At 44.6% G+C, this 15,053-nt stretch overlaps 2 protein-coding genes across 5 annotated transcripts in view; one reads left to right on the top strand and one right to left on the bottom strand.

The window, feature by feature from the left end:
* Positions 1-2,195: 2,195 nt before the first annotated feature.
* On the bottom strand, positions 2,196-13,484 carry SLC33A1 (solute carrier family 33 member 1). 2 transcript variants are annotated; one of them, XM_069792917.1, is made up of 6 exons: positions 12,577-13,475; positions 8,268-8,458; positions 7,429-7,613; positions 6,332-6,449; positions 5,255-5,470; positions 2,196-3,615 (listed from the first exon to the last, which is right to left on the bottom strand). In XM_069792917.1, exons 1-6 carry the CDS (start codon positions 13,328-13,330, stop codon positions 3,448-3,450), a joined length of 1,632 nt encoding a protein of 543 aa, XP_069649018.1. In that variant the 5' UTR covers positions 13,331-13,475; the 3' UTR covers positions 2,196-3,447. The 2 variants fall into 2 exon arrangements, with proteins under 2 accessions (XP_069649018.1, XP_069649019.1); XM_069792918.1 differs by lacking the exons at positions 6,332-6,449; positions 8,268-8,458 and having other exon boundaries at positions 12,577-13,484.
* A 218-nt stretch (positions 13,485-13,702) lies between these two features.
* GMPS (guanine monophosphate synthase) overlaps positions 13,703-15,053 on the top strand; it is a 29,668-nt gene continuing 28,317 nt past the window's right edge. For 2 of the 3 annotated variants that reach the window (XM_069792914.1, XM_069792916.1), the window contains exon 1: positions 14,733-14,906. In XM_069792914.1, the coding sequence (XP_069649015.1) occupies positions 14,880-14,906 (27 nt within the window). In that variant the 5' untranslated portion in view covers positions 14,733-14,879. Of the gene's footprint in view, positions 13,846-14,732; positions 14,907-15,053 lie in introns of those variants that run through there. The other variant, XM_069792915.1, reaches the window with a different exon arrangement.

Genomic DNA, 15,053 nt, shown 5'->3' with positions numbered 1-15,053 from the left:
GGCTTCAACAGAGTCAGACAATATTGCTGCCTGCAAAAACTCAGTTGCTCCATTCCCCGCTGTGGGGAGATGCTCTGCTTTCCCACAGCGGGCTCTACAGCATTGACTCAGTGGCAGAACTCTCCTCTCTTGCCTATTTTATCAGATCAAAAATCATCTGAACGCCCTCTCTCATCAGCCAGTTTAGAACAGTGTTTATCATCATGTGAAACTACACTGAGAACACCTAGAAGACGATGAAACAAAACAGCTTTACAGAAAACGAAGAACTGTTGACAATTGGCACTGGCAGATTCTTTGGTGTCCGTAACAAAGGCAAAATGTAGAGTTGGTATTTTAAAATAAGAACCGCGGATGGTTGTGATGGATAGCGCACTGACAGCACCAAAGTTCACAGGACACAGGACCAGCACATTCAATCCTCAGCCATTTCCTCACGGGGCCGCAGGAGGCCGGATGCAGCAGCAGCGGGTGCGCAATCTCATTTTATACAGCTTGTCAGATCTTAAACTTTGCCTTACGCACCCTCTTTCTGGGCACTGGAATTGCAGAATAGAATTTTAGAGCACCAGTATTTGCCTCTTGAGGAAGTCTTGGGAAATGACAACAAACTACACCTGCGAGCGCAGGTGATGATGACTTTCCTGTGCAGTAAGTCCCTGTAACGACAGCCATGTCTAATGGGCACCGAAGGGGAGAGCTCTTGCTCTCCACCTCCCCTCCCTGTATCCTCCTGCACCGACCCTTCACTCTACCCTCTCCCCAAGCACCCGTCTCGCTTCACAATGATTCTGCTCAGGAATTTAAACCAGGACAAACCCTTTACCTACAAAAATACGGTTTCTGCTATTTCTCTTCTGCTAGAGAGAACACACATCTGACACCCCCCCCCAGGGCCCGCTCATGCCAGGTAGGAGCAGAAAGCCCCTGCAGTAACTAAGCAATCTATAGCAGGACCTGATACCATTCACCTTCTCCAGCTCCCGTTTTAGTAACGGACTCTCAAGGAAGAGGCTGGGTTGCTTCTTTCTTCTTGTCTTTTTAAAAAGTCTTTTTTCTTTAATGTTAAAGATTTATATATCTACAATAATTCTATTCTTTCAAAAAAATAAATTATTTCACTTTAAACCAGGATTGGGAGAAAAAAATATAGCAAGACCAAAAGTTTACAGGTTCTCCTCAGCAACCTGCTAATCAGCTGGTATAGCAGTAACATTTCTGACTTGTGTTACAACATAGCAATACAGATTAAAAAAACTAATACATCAGTTGTTTCTCTAGTTTGAAAGAGGAGACAGTTATTTAATTTAGTCACATTTCATATATATTACTACTGATTTGGAGTTTATGTTTAATTCTGATGTTGTCAAGATCATCTAACATACTGATAAGCAATCCTTAACCCATCTTTATTAATAACAAGTTTCGCTGGCACCTTAAGAAATAGTGAAACAAAATCCCAAAGTAAAAGCCAACTCTAAACCACCTACAGATTTAATTTCCCATATTCTGCACTTGAGAAGTTTTTCCTCAGAGTCAGAAAAGTTAAAAAAAAATTAAAAAAAATTCCCCAGCTATGGACAAGATGTGATTAAAGTACTAGAACAACGGGCCGCTTAAAGACACAGAACTGAAGTGCCTCATAAATAGTTAATCCAGTAGAGATGATCTGGCTAGGGCTGAAAGATGCATCCACCCTTGACTACACATCTCCAATATATTCTTTTTGTGCTTATGCAGAGGTGAAATTGGAAGACACTTAGTTTGGGGAGTAAAAACAACATGCTTTTATTTAGCTTGAATGGTTTTGCTGTACTTGAAACAAATTGTGAGAATGTGCTGTGGCTGGACCGCAGATCACAGCCGGGGGAGGTCGACAGCTCAGGGTTTGGCTTTCCGCTGACCGTCAAGGGTGTCACTGAGAAGGGAGAGGGGAAGAGACAGAGGAACAGGCTTCAGTGCCCAAGGAAGCACTTGGTCACACTGTCCTCTCCTGGACACCTTCTTACTCCTTATGTCACGTAGACACTTCGTACACACCCCTACATCCCCTCCAGTCAGTCAAAACTTTTTTCCTGAAACACAGTAACAAAAGATCCACAACCCCCTCTGGAGTTTGGAACACCAAGCTCAGGATTGCAATACTTCAAAAATATTGACAAGGCAAGAAACACAGAATGGAAAAGAAAATCATGTACCTTTCAAAGGTATTTTTAATAGGTTTTTTTTAATAATGATGTACCATATACATCCAACAATGTCCAAGTGCCCTCTCTCTAGGCATACAGTACACTTGCTGTACGTCACTAAGGCACTCAGGAGGGAAGTCATTTTCAATAAATGCAACTGGAATGTTTCCACTACACAGCATCAGTAACAAATTTCTGTAGCAGCTCTACCACAGGGTTTTAACTTGTTTGATTTATGGGACAGCAAGTCGTACATCAACTCGCTGGGAATTTGGCAAGTTTGTCATCACCAAATCACTTTCAAAGGCACTGATCATCTTTTCTTACCCCTAGCTGGGAATAGCCACATTTTTTCCACTGATTTTCAAACCGAATGCTTGAATTTTAGTGACATAGAGGAACCAACACTATCAATTCATTCCCTCAATAACAACTGCTATCCAAAGGTCTGCATGCCCTCTCCTTTTGAAGCCTGTCTTTTGTGCGCTAGCTGCTACACTATCCAGTTTACATCTTCAGGACTCAAGGCTTAGAATATTGTGCGTTACTCCTAAGTCCTACCTTACAGCAATTTTTCATCAAGAAAGTACCTTGAATGTAAATCAAAATGCTTTGAAACAGCGGAAATAAATTAAACAAGTGTAATTTGTTTATAAAAATATTTTCTTATAAATCTTTAAAGCTTATAAAAGCCAGAAAATACATTTAAAAGAATCTCTGAAACATTTCATCCTTTGAGGTGTGATTACAGTTCAGAAAGTGAGAAGAAACAAAGCCGACAGACATTTTATGTTTATCTTCCCACAAGGAATTCCATAGGACAACACTCTTAACCTACAAGTCACAATGCCTTTGACATCCTTCCCCGGGTCAATTCCCTGTGTCAGATCACTTCTGTTTGAAAATAAAGAGCTGGAACTTAGCTGACAATGCTGCTGTTTAGACAGACATGGCACAATTAGCTTTTCCATAGTTACTGTATAGAAATTCAGACGTGGGTTATACCAGCAGCCATGACTGAAGCTAGAGCTCTGGGATATGTATGTAGTACATAGGTGCCATTTTTTACTTTCTGAACTTACATTTTCATATTGGGAGGGCAAGTGGTATCACATACAAACATACCACTGCCTCTGCCACCCATTTTTCCAGTGATGTGGCATTTAAAAGTACCTATATTCCTGTTTATTTGTTATGGGATATGTTTTTGTAATAAAACTAAAATGACCTTGCCAGTCCATTCAATATTTAAACTGCATCAGTTGGTCCTCTTGCACTTCCACGAAGTCTGTCCTTCGTCCTGAAGCTTTTTAAATTTTGGCCCAAGTAGGAACCACCAGCCAAATCCCAGAATGACACAAATGACAGATTCCACATAGTAACCATCCAAGGTAGTAACACAGGAACCACCAGCTTTTGTGCAGAGCTGAAACAGAGAAGCAGAAGTTGATGCATTAAGTATTCTCTGGAGATACAGAAACACAGCCTTTTAGAAAGTAGGCATTAGATATCCACTGTTTTTTACTTGCTCTTGGTTATGACAAAATATATTTGTTTACTCTTCCTTGTTTCTTATGGAGTTAGTAAGAGAGGCTTTTGAGCTTACCATCAGTATGAAAAGTAATAAAACTGTCATAAAACATTTGGGAAATGGAGCATCTTGGCCCAAGGGGCTAACTCTAGAAAACAGAAAGGGCCCAGCTGTCTCATGCTGGCCTGGAGGTGCAATCACTGTTCTGAATCCCATGAAGAAAAAAAAAAATTTTTTTTCCTAGCCATCCAAACTGCTTCTTTAGAAATTATACCCTTGCATCTCACCACACTGGATCTGCAAATAGACAGCACAAAATGCTGCGCATTTCTGGGAAAAACAAGCCCAGGATATTTTTTAATTGCAGAACTGGAAGACAAAAACTCCAGCATTTAAAACACATGATCTGCTATTGTTAATCTTTCAATACTGCAATAATCCCAAGATAAATCAATCCTCTGAGATGAGGTTCTGCCAGCATTTTTGTTATTCTGAGACATGTCAAGATTGGATTAGGAATAAGAAGGGAGTGGTGGTGGAATACCACCAACAGGGAGGATGTGAAAAAAGATCAGAGGAGTGAGGTGAAGGAGGAAGGACTTAAGTTCAGTAGAGGCCCAGGCACAGGGAACCCAAGTGGTGGCAAGCTAATGAGACACAAGCTGAAAAAGCACCCACTGTGGAAGCAGTTTCACCTCTGCAGCTAGTAAAAACTACAACTCCAGTCCAAACAAGTCATGTTTGACTCCTAGAACACTTCGTTTATGTAGAGAACCTCCACATCCCAAAGAGTCCTCGCGTTCAAAAGGACAACAAAAACTGCCAAAACATTTCCACCCTTCCAAAGAGTCACGCTAAAATTTCTCATTTTCTCATGAGGAGGTGAATTTGAAACCTTGCTTTCCAGGCAGTTTTGCGTCCTGTTGTTTGATCTGTGTACAGTAGCACAGCATGTTCTTTGTTCTCTTCCACAGGGCTCCCCAGAACTGCAAAGGGAGCCAGTCACACCACTCAGTTTCACATGGAAAGTGAAGATCAAAGACAGAGAGCAAAGTAACATCACAGGAGAAGGTAGCAAGGTATCCAGATAGGAAGCCTCCAGAAAGACAGAAGGAACAAAAACCTACCACAAAACTTAAGGAACCTGGGGGACAGCCAGCCTGTCAAGAACAGAGCGCCTCATTACACAACTCTGAACTTAGCAAGGTATCCTCTCAAAAATGTAACTACAGCCTCCTTACACCGCAGAGAACGTGGCACCAATCTAGTGCTTCTATCACCAGCTTTTCATCCCAGCCCAGGAAGAAATGGACAACTACTCTGCAACTGCAAATCTTTGATAAGATGTTAGCTATTAAAAGTGTACAGATAAAAACAGACTTAATTTTATCAGACAGGAAAATTAGCTCGATCAGTGGGAATTTCTAAGCAAAAGCTATGCACTATGAAGGTTTTCAAAGGCAAAAATATACTAAGAGAAGCAATTTCATTGAGAAATGATTGAACAGGGACTTTCACAGCCTCCAAAACTTACTTCTGCAGCACCTGTAGTTCCACAGGTCTGTTCCCGGGCCCCTGCACACTCTTTCACTGTGAGTGGATCCACAAGCCAGAGTGCAACGGTGGAAGGCCAGTTCCCCCCCAGGTTTGACACAGTATTTAGAAGTGTCATGTAGGTTCCTCCAATCAGCGGATCGCTGACTTTGGCATTGAAAGCCATTATTGCAACATACATGCTATACAGCGTGATCTACAGAAGAGGTAAGAAAACACACAGGACAATAAGGTCTCCCCAGTTACAGACAATGACAACTAAAAACCCTAACATAAAAACTGTTCTAAGAGATTACTTTAAGTTAGCAACATTGACTGAAAAATAATCCCAACAGCTTAAAAACTGCACAAGAGGGAAATTAGTTCTGCAGTCTGGCTCTCTACTAACAGCAAGATGTAGCCTTGCCACTTGTCTGAAGTCACGCTGAAAGGGAGCCAGCCTCACATGTACTGGAATGACTCAGGTTTTCAAACCGCAGTATAATAAGGCCAGCTAAAATAGCATATAAAAATAACACTTTTGCCTTGAGAGTTGATTTTTAAATGCATTGCATACGTTTTAGTTCTGATCCAAAGCCCAGTGTGTATCAGGTGTTTGTTTTCCAGGCCTTCGGATCAGATGCATTATGATGTTCCTCCAAAATCAATAAAGCATTTTTTCTAGGACCAGGATCACATAACTTTATGGATCTGCACAATAAGCACGATCATCATCATGCCTGTGAAACTCAGTCAGAATGCTGGGATTTCTCCAACTCCACCATGCTTTTGAGCTTCTGGGTTTAGGGGCGGGGGGGTGGAATCTGGGAAACAAAAGCAGATCTGCTCAACTAAAAGTAACTCCACAGAAGATGTCCAATGTAGCACACGGAAGAGGGAGAAATAATTGTGGCAAGAGTATCGAAAGGAAATATAGCCATACAGCACACAGGTCAGACTTACAGGAATTCTAGTGTAACTAAGGACGAAAGCAGATAACGGCAGTTATAATCCTCTAGTTGACTGATACGAAATGCCCTCCTGACCCCCTCCCCTTCCCACATACAGTGTATGTTACCTGATGTAAAGCGTAACTCAACAATACTACAACATAGTAGTAGACAGGAAATCCTCCTTCATGTTTTACTTTAGGAGTCCACCATACCAAAAAAGCAAATTCCAGACCGAGCAGTAATCTGGAGGAATAAGAAAGATAATTCGTAATTCAAATAATTCTCCGTGTGTGTTTCCTTGATACAAAGCAACTATTGAATATTTATACATACAGAATACATTAAAATAGTTTATATCTAAATAGTTATGACTCTAAGATAGAATTAGATATTAAATATTTGACAAGCACTGAAATTGTAAACATTTTATACCTAAACAATTCTGTCTTCCATATAAACATAATTCACTGCCAGATGTCCTATACTAGCTTTCTCTGTCACTTCACACAGAAATTTATTGTTGTAGAAAGCAACATAGAAGATACCCAACCAAATTCAGCTGGAGCAAGATCTACCCACCTCCTTTTTTTTTTGATTTTTTTTTTTTTTTGGCAAAAACGTACATAGTTGGGTAAGAACATGTTAAAGTTAACGGCTACCCATCACAGACACATTACATGATTTACTGAGTAATGGCATTAGGTAATTTGCTGGATTCATTGCCTGTAGAATTCCATAAGGAAACTCCTATATAAAACACTTAACACAGAAATGAACTGTCTCCTTGTCTGTATCAGCCTAACTCAGCTCCTTTTCCTCTCAGTTACCTCAGTAAATCATACATCCACCAGATGCATCAAATGACTTGTCAATGCGTTCTGCCACTCTTACATTGGGAAGCACACATAGTTTTACAGATACAGTCTCAGATCTAGTTAGAGGGATTCATGAATAAGGAGCTATCGACACTGAATAAGAGCAGAAGGGTACTGCTTTAATGCTGTTGTAGATGCCTCTTAAAAACACCTCATGTTCTGCTTGCTTTCTTACATGTGATACTATATGAACCATCTTCGAGGAACAAGACAGAGTTCAACTTACTGTGAGAATTCTGTCTTACGTTCTCATATCTGGAAGTTAGAGAGTGACACAAGAAATCCTACACTTGTTCTGAAGACTCAAAATACTACGTTTCTATGAAATGAGATTTGTTTGGTTTTACCTGAAAGGCATAGCTTTGTAAAATGTGTTCAGTGGCTGGGGGCCTGCTGTGTATTTGCTGATAATCAGAGGCAATATTATCTGTAAAGGAACCATTGGAACTGCCAGCAGAGCTAAGTGCTCTTTCGGGACTCCCTCTTCCACCAATTTGAGTCCTGTTACAGCATCTGCTGCTGAAAATCCAACCTGCAATGTAAGTTAGACAAAATAAACTGAGGAAAGCAGCGATAGTTTCCCTACAAATTCAGTTTACTCAGTATTAAGTAAATTGAGAAATGTGTTCAAGTCACTTCTATCTCTGATTTGTTTTCCAAATAAGTTCTGAGACATGTTCTATGCTTGCAGACTCTTTTTGTCATCAGCACCAAAACTATACCATGAACATTAAACATAGCAATGACATTCATGCCCATGCCTTAACTGCTGCTGGTGTCCATGATGGCCAACAAGAAGCCATGGAAACCTAGTGTGTACAGAGTTGCAGATTCTGGGAATAGTATTTATGTTAAAAGAAACATTTTCTGGCCTTTTAACTGCAGACTACACAAACAGCCTAACTGTTTAAAAGTGTTTTAAAACCAAATTTCTTTAATATTAGACTGCAAACTTCTCTTTAATGCTTGTGTGAACACTTACAAAAGCACAGACAAATGTTTTCCACTGTACAACCCTGCTTAGCACGATGATATAAGGAATTCTGTTTCAAATTTCATGTGAAAATTCAGAATTCTGATGACAGCCACTAGCAAAACTAAGAAATAAGTTACATCAGAGGGACTCGGCAACCTTTCAGACTCTGATATCACCAGCACCTAACAATTCATATGTGTATTTACTTACTTTTGCCGTGAGAATCAAGAGACAGAAAGTAAGAACTGCTGGCATCTTGATTATTGAGAATAGCAGCCTGTATGTATCAGTGATGCCTTTTGTTTCTTCTTTTGTTGGTGTTAGTTCCTTGTTTTCCTTTTTCAAAAGGGCAACCAGTGTAGTGGTAATTAAAAAGACAGCTCCCCAGAAAAACAGGAAATCTGGAGGGCAGAAAGAAATAAAATAAAATAAATCTTTCTAGCAGCCATCATCAACACTTCATTAACAATTCACTGAGTATCTAAAATGCATTTATTTTGCAAAAATATAAACCTAATAATAAAAAATTGAATAAGAACATTACTCATTGACTCTCCTAAAAACAAGCAACAAAAGCAAACCACAAACACATAGCTACATACAGTAACTGACATAGCTCTTCCCTGCCCCTCACTCTATAACCACATGTTTGCTTGAGATCCCAGACAGATGAGCAGCAGCAAACCGGGTCACTTCCCTGGTGTTCTGTGCATTATTACCACAATGAGCATGTTGGAGGAGAAACAGAAATAAAAATGAAAGTTTTGGAGGATTACACATACAACCACTAAAAGCTGATAAAGGGGGAAAAACCACATTTGATAGTTACAAGACGGGGAAAGAACTTCAGAGGAAGAAGTCATTCACAACTCTCCAGTTGATTTACTGTGTAGTCATGTAACTATTCTGTGCTGCAGTTCTGTACTCGCTCTAGAATATCTATCTACCATCTGAAGCAAAGATTTATACTTATGAGTGTAAAGATGGCCTGATGAGAGTCCTTACACAGTTGTAAAGAGTCACTCAAATGTGTCCGTTTCAAGTGGATATTATACTTGCTAACTTTTAAGTGCTCTATTTTAAGCAGATACAATATTTGCTAAATTGTGGATTTGAAGGCAGCAATAGTAAAAACACACCGATACTTTATGGCAAGTGCTTTTTGAGTTAGTGAATGGATTAATCTAAGATAATCCTATCCTCTACCTTATGAAAGAGGCAAGAAAGAACTCAGTAACATGCAGAGGGTAAGACAGAAGTAGCCTTTTATCTTCCTGGTCAGGAGCAACTCCAGAAGCCTCACGGTGACTTGAAAGTAAGCAGCGAGGGCTGGTGAAAGGGCAAAGACAGTGCAAAGGTTTAGTCAATTATTAGCTGCTTCTTATGCACAGGAAGAGAACAAGCACAACAAGCATGGAAGAAAACATGGGAAGACTACTCTAGGTATACCCTACCATTCTCAGTGTAAAAGAAAAAAAAGGTATTTCAAACCATTTTCTGCTGCTTCCATACCAGCTACTTTTTCCTTTTCTAAAATAAAGATCTCATAACCAATGCTGTAAGATTACTCTCTCCTCTGTTAAACAAAGGTACCCGGAACACATATTTTTAAGTAAAAGATGAATTTTCAGAGTCACGCTAATCACAGCTACTGTCTACAAAAGCCTTACAGGAGTGGTACTCTAATAATAGCACTAAGCATTATCACCGCAGTGAGAGACCTACAGTGCGAGGATGGGAACAGAAATAGCTCTGAGCATCATCGCATGAATACTCTTGATCAGGTCAGCCCTGTCAGCTGCAGTACACCAATGCAATGGCTGGATTAGCAGCAAAGCAAAACAAAACAAACAAAAAAACAAACCAAAAAGAAAAAAAGCCATATATAATAGTCCAGATTAAAAAAATGTTTTTGTGGTTGCAGGCAGTTCACACAAAATAAGGTACACTTTCTTTCAAATACAGTAACATCCACTAACAGGCTACAAGCAAAAGAACTTTAGAATTATAGTTTACACAAATAATTTCTAGCACAAAGTTTCTGGTGCTACCACTGCTGCCTCGCCCCCATCCCTATCTTGTCTCTGCTTCTACACTGTTACTAACAAAATAAACCATTATGTTCAGGCAAAACAAACTTTTGAACTAGATCAGGCATGGACCAGGCTGGAAAATAACCATCAAAAAGGTGTGCGAGCAGATACCGGTGTTTCATCACAACAGCTTTAAGTAATTCTACAGCTGCACATCTCCTCCCAAGAAAAAGGGCGCTCCACAGTCACTGGCCCAGGTAAGTCTGGGCTGCCTTGAAGGGACACCTTCTTCCTGAACTCATACTTACCTCTCTTCCTTCATGCTGGAACAGGCATTCATGTGACTGCATGGCAAACTGGACAGGAATCAAAAAACCCAACCAGTAAGCTTCCCCCCTCCCTCCTCTAAAAAAAAAAACAAAACAAAAAGAAGTCATTTGAACAGCAAAGTACTAAACTCCTATACGTGCTAGCACAAACAATAAGCCCAATGAAACGTATTTCTCACCTTCTTCTCTAGAACTTTAGCCTAAAACAACATAACACAGCATTTGCCTTGATGAATGGTTTTACGTTTGTTCATATTATTTCCCAAATGAGATCTACTAATGCTGTTGCTTCTCAACAACTTTAAGCTGACTTGGGGTCATGAAGTGTTGACTTGTTCTTTCCCCAACATTGGCACTCAGCCTGTGACAAAAGTGTTCAGAGATCTGAACTGGCAGAAAACTATTCACCTTTTCAAACTGTAAAGTTTTCTGCTCCTTTAACTGCCCAAACCGGCTCATCATGAGCCCTGTTACGAAGATGAGTGCTAGGACCAGAAAGCCACTCTCCTCTTTTCAGTGAGCTGGTTTACAGTACTCCTGCTCTATAGCTGCTTCAGGAGAAATGCCGACACAGAAAATTGTGGCATACACTCACATGAACAAGGGAACAGAAATTTCTTGCAGCCAGTTTTACCACCAAAAAACCCATATCCTGCAACTATAGTGTCCGAGTTATTTGCCTTTCTTACTCCACCCAGGTTAGTACTTCAGGACAAGTTAAATAGGTTGCATTGGTGTGTTTTAGTTTTGGGATAATTTTTTTTTTTTCCAAAGACAGCACTCTTGTAATAGCAACAAACCCATTTATACAAACAGAACTGAGGAAAAAAAACCAAGACAATGAAAAACCTGGACGGTGGAGGTAAGTATAGACAAACCAACCTCTCTTAACTACACTAGTGATTTGCAAGTTGCATCAGCAGTAAAAGACGTCAGTCTGCTGCTGCAGCCAGAGGGAAGAGACACGCCAGCCCTGATGAACTACACAGTAAGGGAAAACAAAGGGAAGCAATAAACCAGCAGGGTTACTTTGAGGACTACTCTATATGCTTGTTGACCTGTAGACCAGGCACAGGGTTATCAATGGAAAGGAAAGAGAAAGACTACTAGTTAGCAATTGGGACAGCTGCATAGACGAAATAAGTAAAGCTGTCTTGGAAAACTGATTTCCAGATTTATCAATAAGATAGGTACAGGATAGAAAGCAAAAACTAGCCTTTAAACAACAATTCAACTCAGTTTTGGCACACCCTTTCTCTTACATGATACATGCAGACCAATCAACATAAGAGAGGGAAGGAGAAACTAAAGCCATGAGAATTTACTCTTCATTGCTAGCCATGGTCACTCTGAGACTGCAACCAGAAGTGGTGCCAGTTTTTCCAGTCCTCTCATAAGCTGAGCTGACTAAACTCACCCTTGCAACCAAAACATATGCATTTTAAGCATCTTCTAGGTAATACGCCTAATATCAAGCGCCACGTATAACCTTTCTGGAAAAAAAAATAACAAACAAAAACCAACTAACACACAAACCACCAAACAGAAGACATCCCTACACTAACAGCTAGTTATGGTTGGATTAACAGACTCCCATTTAATTCATTAAAGAGAAAACAAAATCCCCCTTAATTTACTAAAATAATGCCTTCCTCCAGAAATGGTTACATGGTCAACCCTGAACACTTGTCATTTCTATTTCTGTGAACAATACCATCTTGGGAGAGCCTTTTCTTTTTTAATTTCCCCTTTCCTTCCTCCCAGAAGGAGATGATCTTAAAAGGCCTCCTTAAAAAGAGGCAAAGCTTTTCTTCTGTTTGTTTTTTTTTAAACAATGATCTCTATTCCACGGCCATTAAACTAGGGCAGGGAGGGGGAAATTCTCTCCAAAGTGCTTAGGTGAGCCAAGATAATGACAAGGCAGGTTTCCCCACACTCTTAAGCTCAGAGAAGCCTGGAAGTTCAGTGCATGTGGCAGTGGACTCCGCCAGCCTCCTAGCAGGCCGTGCATCCTCACGGGCGGGGGGCAAACCAAACCGGCTCGGTTCACAGCGCCAAACCACCGCTAGCTCTGAACAGAGCTTTGGTCCGGGCTCAGGGAAGAAGCATCCCTGTCCCAGCATCAGCACGCGCAGGCCGGCGGTACCCAGGCAGTACCTGAGAGGGTAACAATCCCTTGGGGCTGGGGCTGGAACCGCAGGTACTTGTTGCAGAAGGAGGCCGACTCGAGGGCCAGGAAGAGGACGTTGCCCAAGAAGTAGCCGGCCGTCTGGCCCACGGAGTTGCAGGTGGAGGCGTAGCCCACGTTCTCCCTGGACAACATGGTCAGGGCCCAGCCGTCCACCGCGATGTCCTGCGTCGCCGCCAGGAACTCGAAGAGGAAGAAAGTCACGGTGAGGGCCACCACGTCGGGGCCCCGGCCCTCCCCGTCGCCCAGCAGCATGTCCACCTGGGTGGACATGTAGATCATGAAGAGCCCCAGGACGTACTGCGTGGGCACCAGCCAGGACTTGCGGCGGCCAAAGCCCCGCAGGTAGACGGCGTCCACCAAGGGGGCCCAGAGGAGCTTGAGGCTGAAGGGCCAGAAGACGAAGCTGAAGAAGGCCTGGTCGGTGTAGCTGGCACTCTTGCTCTGCAGGATGAGGGGGACGCTGCCCGCCAGCCCCAGCGGGATGCCCTGCAGCACGTACAGCACCAGCAGCAGCAGGATGCTGCCCAGCTCCGCCCGGCACCCCCGCGAACCCCGCAAACCCGCCTCCGCCGGCAGCAGCGCCTCGGCCTCGCCGCCCGGCAGCCCGTCCCCACACAGCGCCAGGGCGGGCGGCGCCTCGCTCCTCACGTCCAGGCAGTGGTGGTGGCTCCCGGCCCGGCGCTGCCGGCCGCCCTCCTTAGCCGCGATGGCGGGCGACATGTTCTCCGCCCGGCGGCGGCGGCGGCCCGGGGGCCGTGCCAGGTCCCCCGTGGGCCGAAGCGGCCGAGGCGGTGAGCGGTCACCGCCGCTGAGGAGACGCCGCGCCGCCGGCCCCGGCGACCGCCAACCGCCGCCGCCCCGCCCCTTCCGGGCAGGCGGGGCGTCCGCGGCAGGCGTGGCTGCGCCTCATTGGTCCGCGGTAGAATTACGTCAGCCGCCGCTGCGTCCCGCTGCTGCTCAATCCTGACTGACCGGGGCCGGGGCCGGGGCCGGGTCTGTCCCGGCCGCGGTCGGTCAGTCAGGGCCCGGCCGCGGTGTGCGGCTGCCTCTCGGGGTGCAGCGGGGAGCTGTGGGGGTTCCTGGAGCCGCTGCTCCGGTCTGCCTCTGCGGGGAGCTCGGCCCTGCCGGTGTTCGGTGGTGTTCGGGGCCCCTCAGGCGCTTTCAGACCTTCTGCAGGGAGCGGGCACCCGCCACCGGCCGGTAAAACGCCTTGTTAGATGGTCGGTAAACAGCAGGTGAATAATAAAAAATAAGTTTCTTTCTTTTTTTTTTTTTATTTTTTGCTCCTTGGCTCTCCCGTACTATCAGAAATAATAATCAGTAAGAACCAAGGTAAGCGAGTGTTACCTTTTTTTTTTCCCGCCGTTCTTTTACCCGTTATTTATACAGTTACGTGACAACGAGACCATCAGAAACGCATTTTGTGTGTCTCGCTTTTCTTCCCGTTTTAACTCTTGAAGTATTCTTCCATTTCTTTTTTATTATTATTGTTATTCTCGAAAGACCCGTCGCAGCCATAACGCAATTAAAACCTTTAGAACAAAACCTGCACGCTGGTGTTATCCCTGGGACGGAATTGCTCGGCATCCGACGGCGACACCAACTGCAGGAGCCACCTGACTTCTCGTAGTCGCACCTTTCCTCTTTGAAGTGCGAAGACTAATAATTTTAAAAGCTCCGAGCAGGGTTTCCCAAAATGTGTCGCGAGCGCTACCGGCAGACTGCCGTCGGTGCCGTGACCTCCCTCGGTGCCTTTTTTTTTTAAAGAAATTCCACCCGAGCAGAAGCAGAAGGTGCGCTTTATCCCAGGCAATACTGACTGACACACAGATAAAAACGCTTGTCGCGAAGCCTCGGTCCTGACCTGCGTTTTTAGCCTTAAAACGGACTGAAGCGAGCCCCGGGACCTCCCGTAAGCCGGGCTCGGTGGAGGTGGGGGGGGGGGGGGGTAGCGCGGGGGCATTAAACCCACCCAGAGCCGGTGGCCGTGACCCGCTGCGCACCCACAAACCCCCTCAATCCCGGTTTCTGACCCCAAAACCCGCCCGGCCACCGCGCTCCTCCCCTTCCGCCGGAGCGGGGCCGGGCCGGGCCGGCTCCTCCTCCCCGCGGCGGAGGCGCAGCCGGGCGGCATTAGCTCATCGCGGCGGCGGTTCCTCACGACCCTTTCTTCCCCCCCCCCCTTCCCCCGTTCCCTTCTCCCCACCTCGGGGCCGCCCGCCCGCCGCTTCCCGCCGGTCGGAGGCGGCGCCGCGCCCCGGCAGCCCCCATGGCCCTCTGCAACGGAGACGCCAAGGTCAGTGTCCGCCGCTTCTTCCCCCCCCCCACACGTCTCTACCGCCGCCGCGGCGGCCCGCTCCGGGACGTTGTCCGCCGTCAGGCCCCGCTTTGTGCTGCCGGGCCTGGCCCGGCCCGGCCCGGCCCGGCCTGGGTTGGGTGAGCT

The sequence above is a fragment of the Haliaeetus albicilla genome, chromosome 9 (assembly GCF_947461875.1).
Source record: "Haliaeetus albicilla chromosome 9, bHalAlb1.1, whole genome shotgun sequence".
Classification (NCBI taxonomy): domain Eukaryota; kingdom Metazoa; phylum Chordata; class Aves; order Accipitriformes; family Accipitridae; genus Haliaeetus; species Haliaeetus albicilla.
Note: the sequence above shows the minus strand (reverse complement) of the source record. Positions and strands in the feature narration are given on the sequence as shown.

Coding starts and splice junctions, on each gene's coding strand:
- SLC33A1 (XM_069792917.1), bottom strand. CDS start 13,330: ATGTCGCCCGCCATCGCGGCTAAGGAGGGCGGCCGGCAGCGCCGGGCC. Junction 7,614..8,267: donor TCTTGATTCTCACGGCAAAA/GTAAGTAAATAC, acceptor CTTACATTGCAG/GTTGGATTTTCAGCAGCAGA. Junction 5,471..6,331: donor TGAGTTACGCTTTACATCAG/GTAACATACACT, acceptor CCTCTTCTGTAG/ATCACGCTGTATAGCATGTA.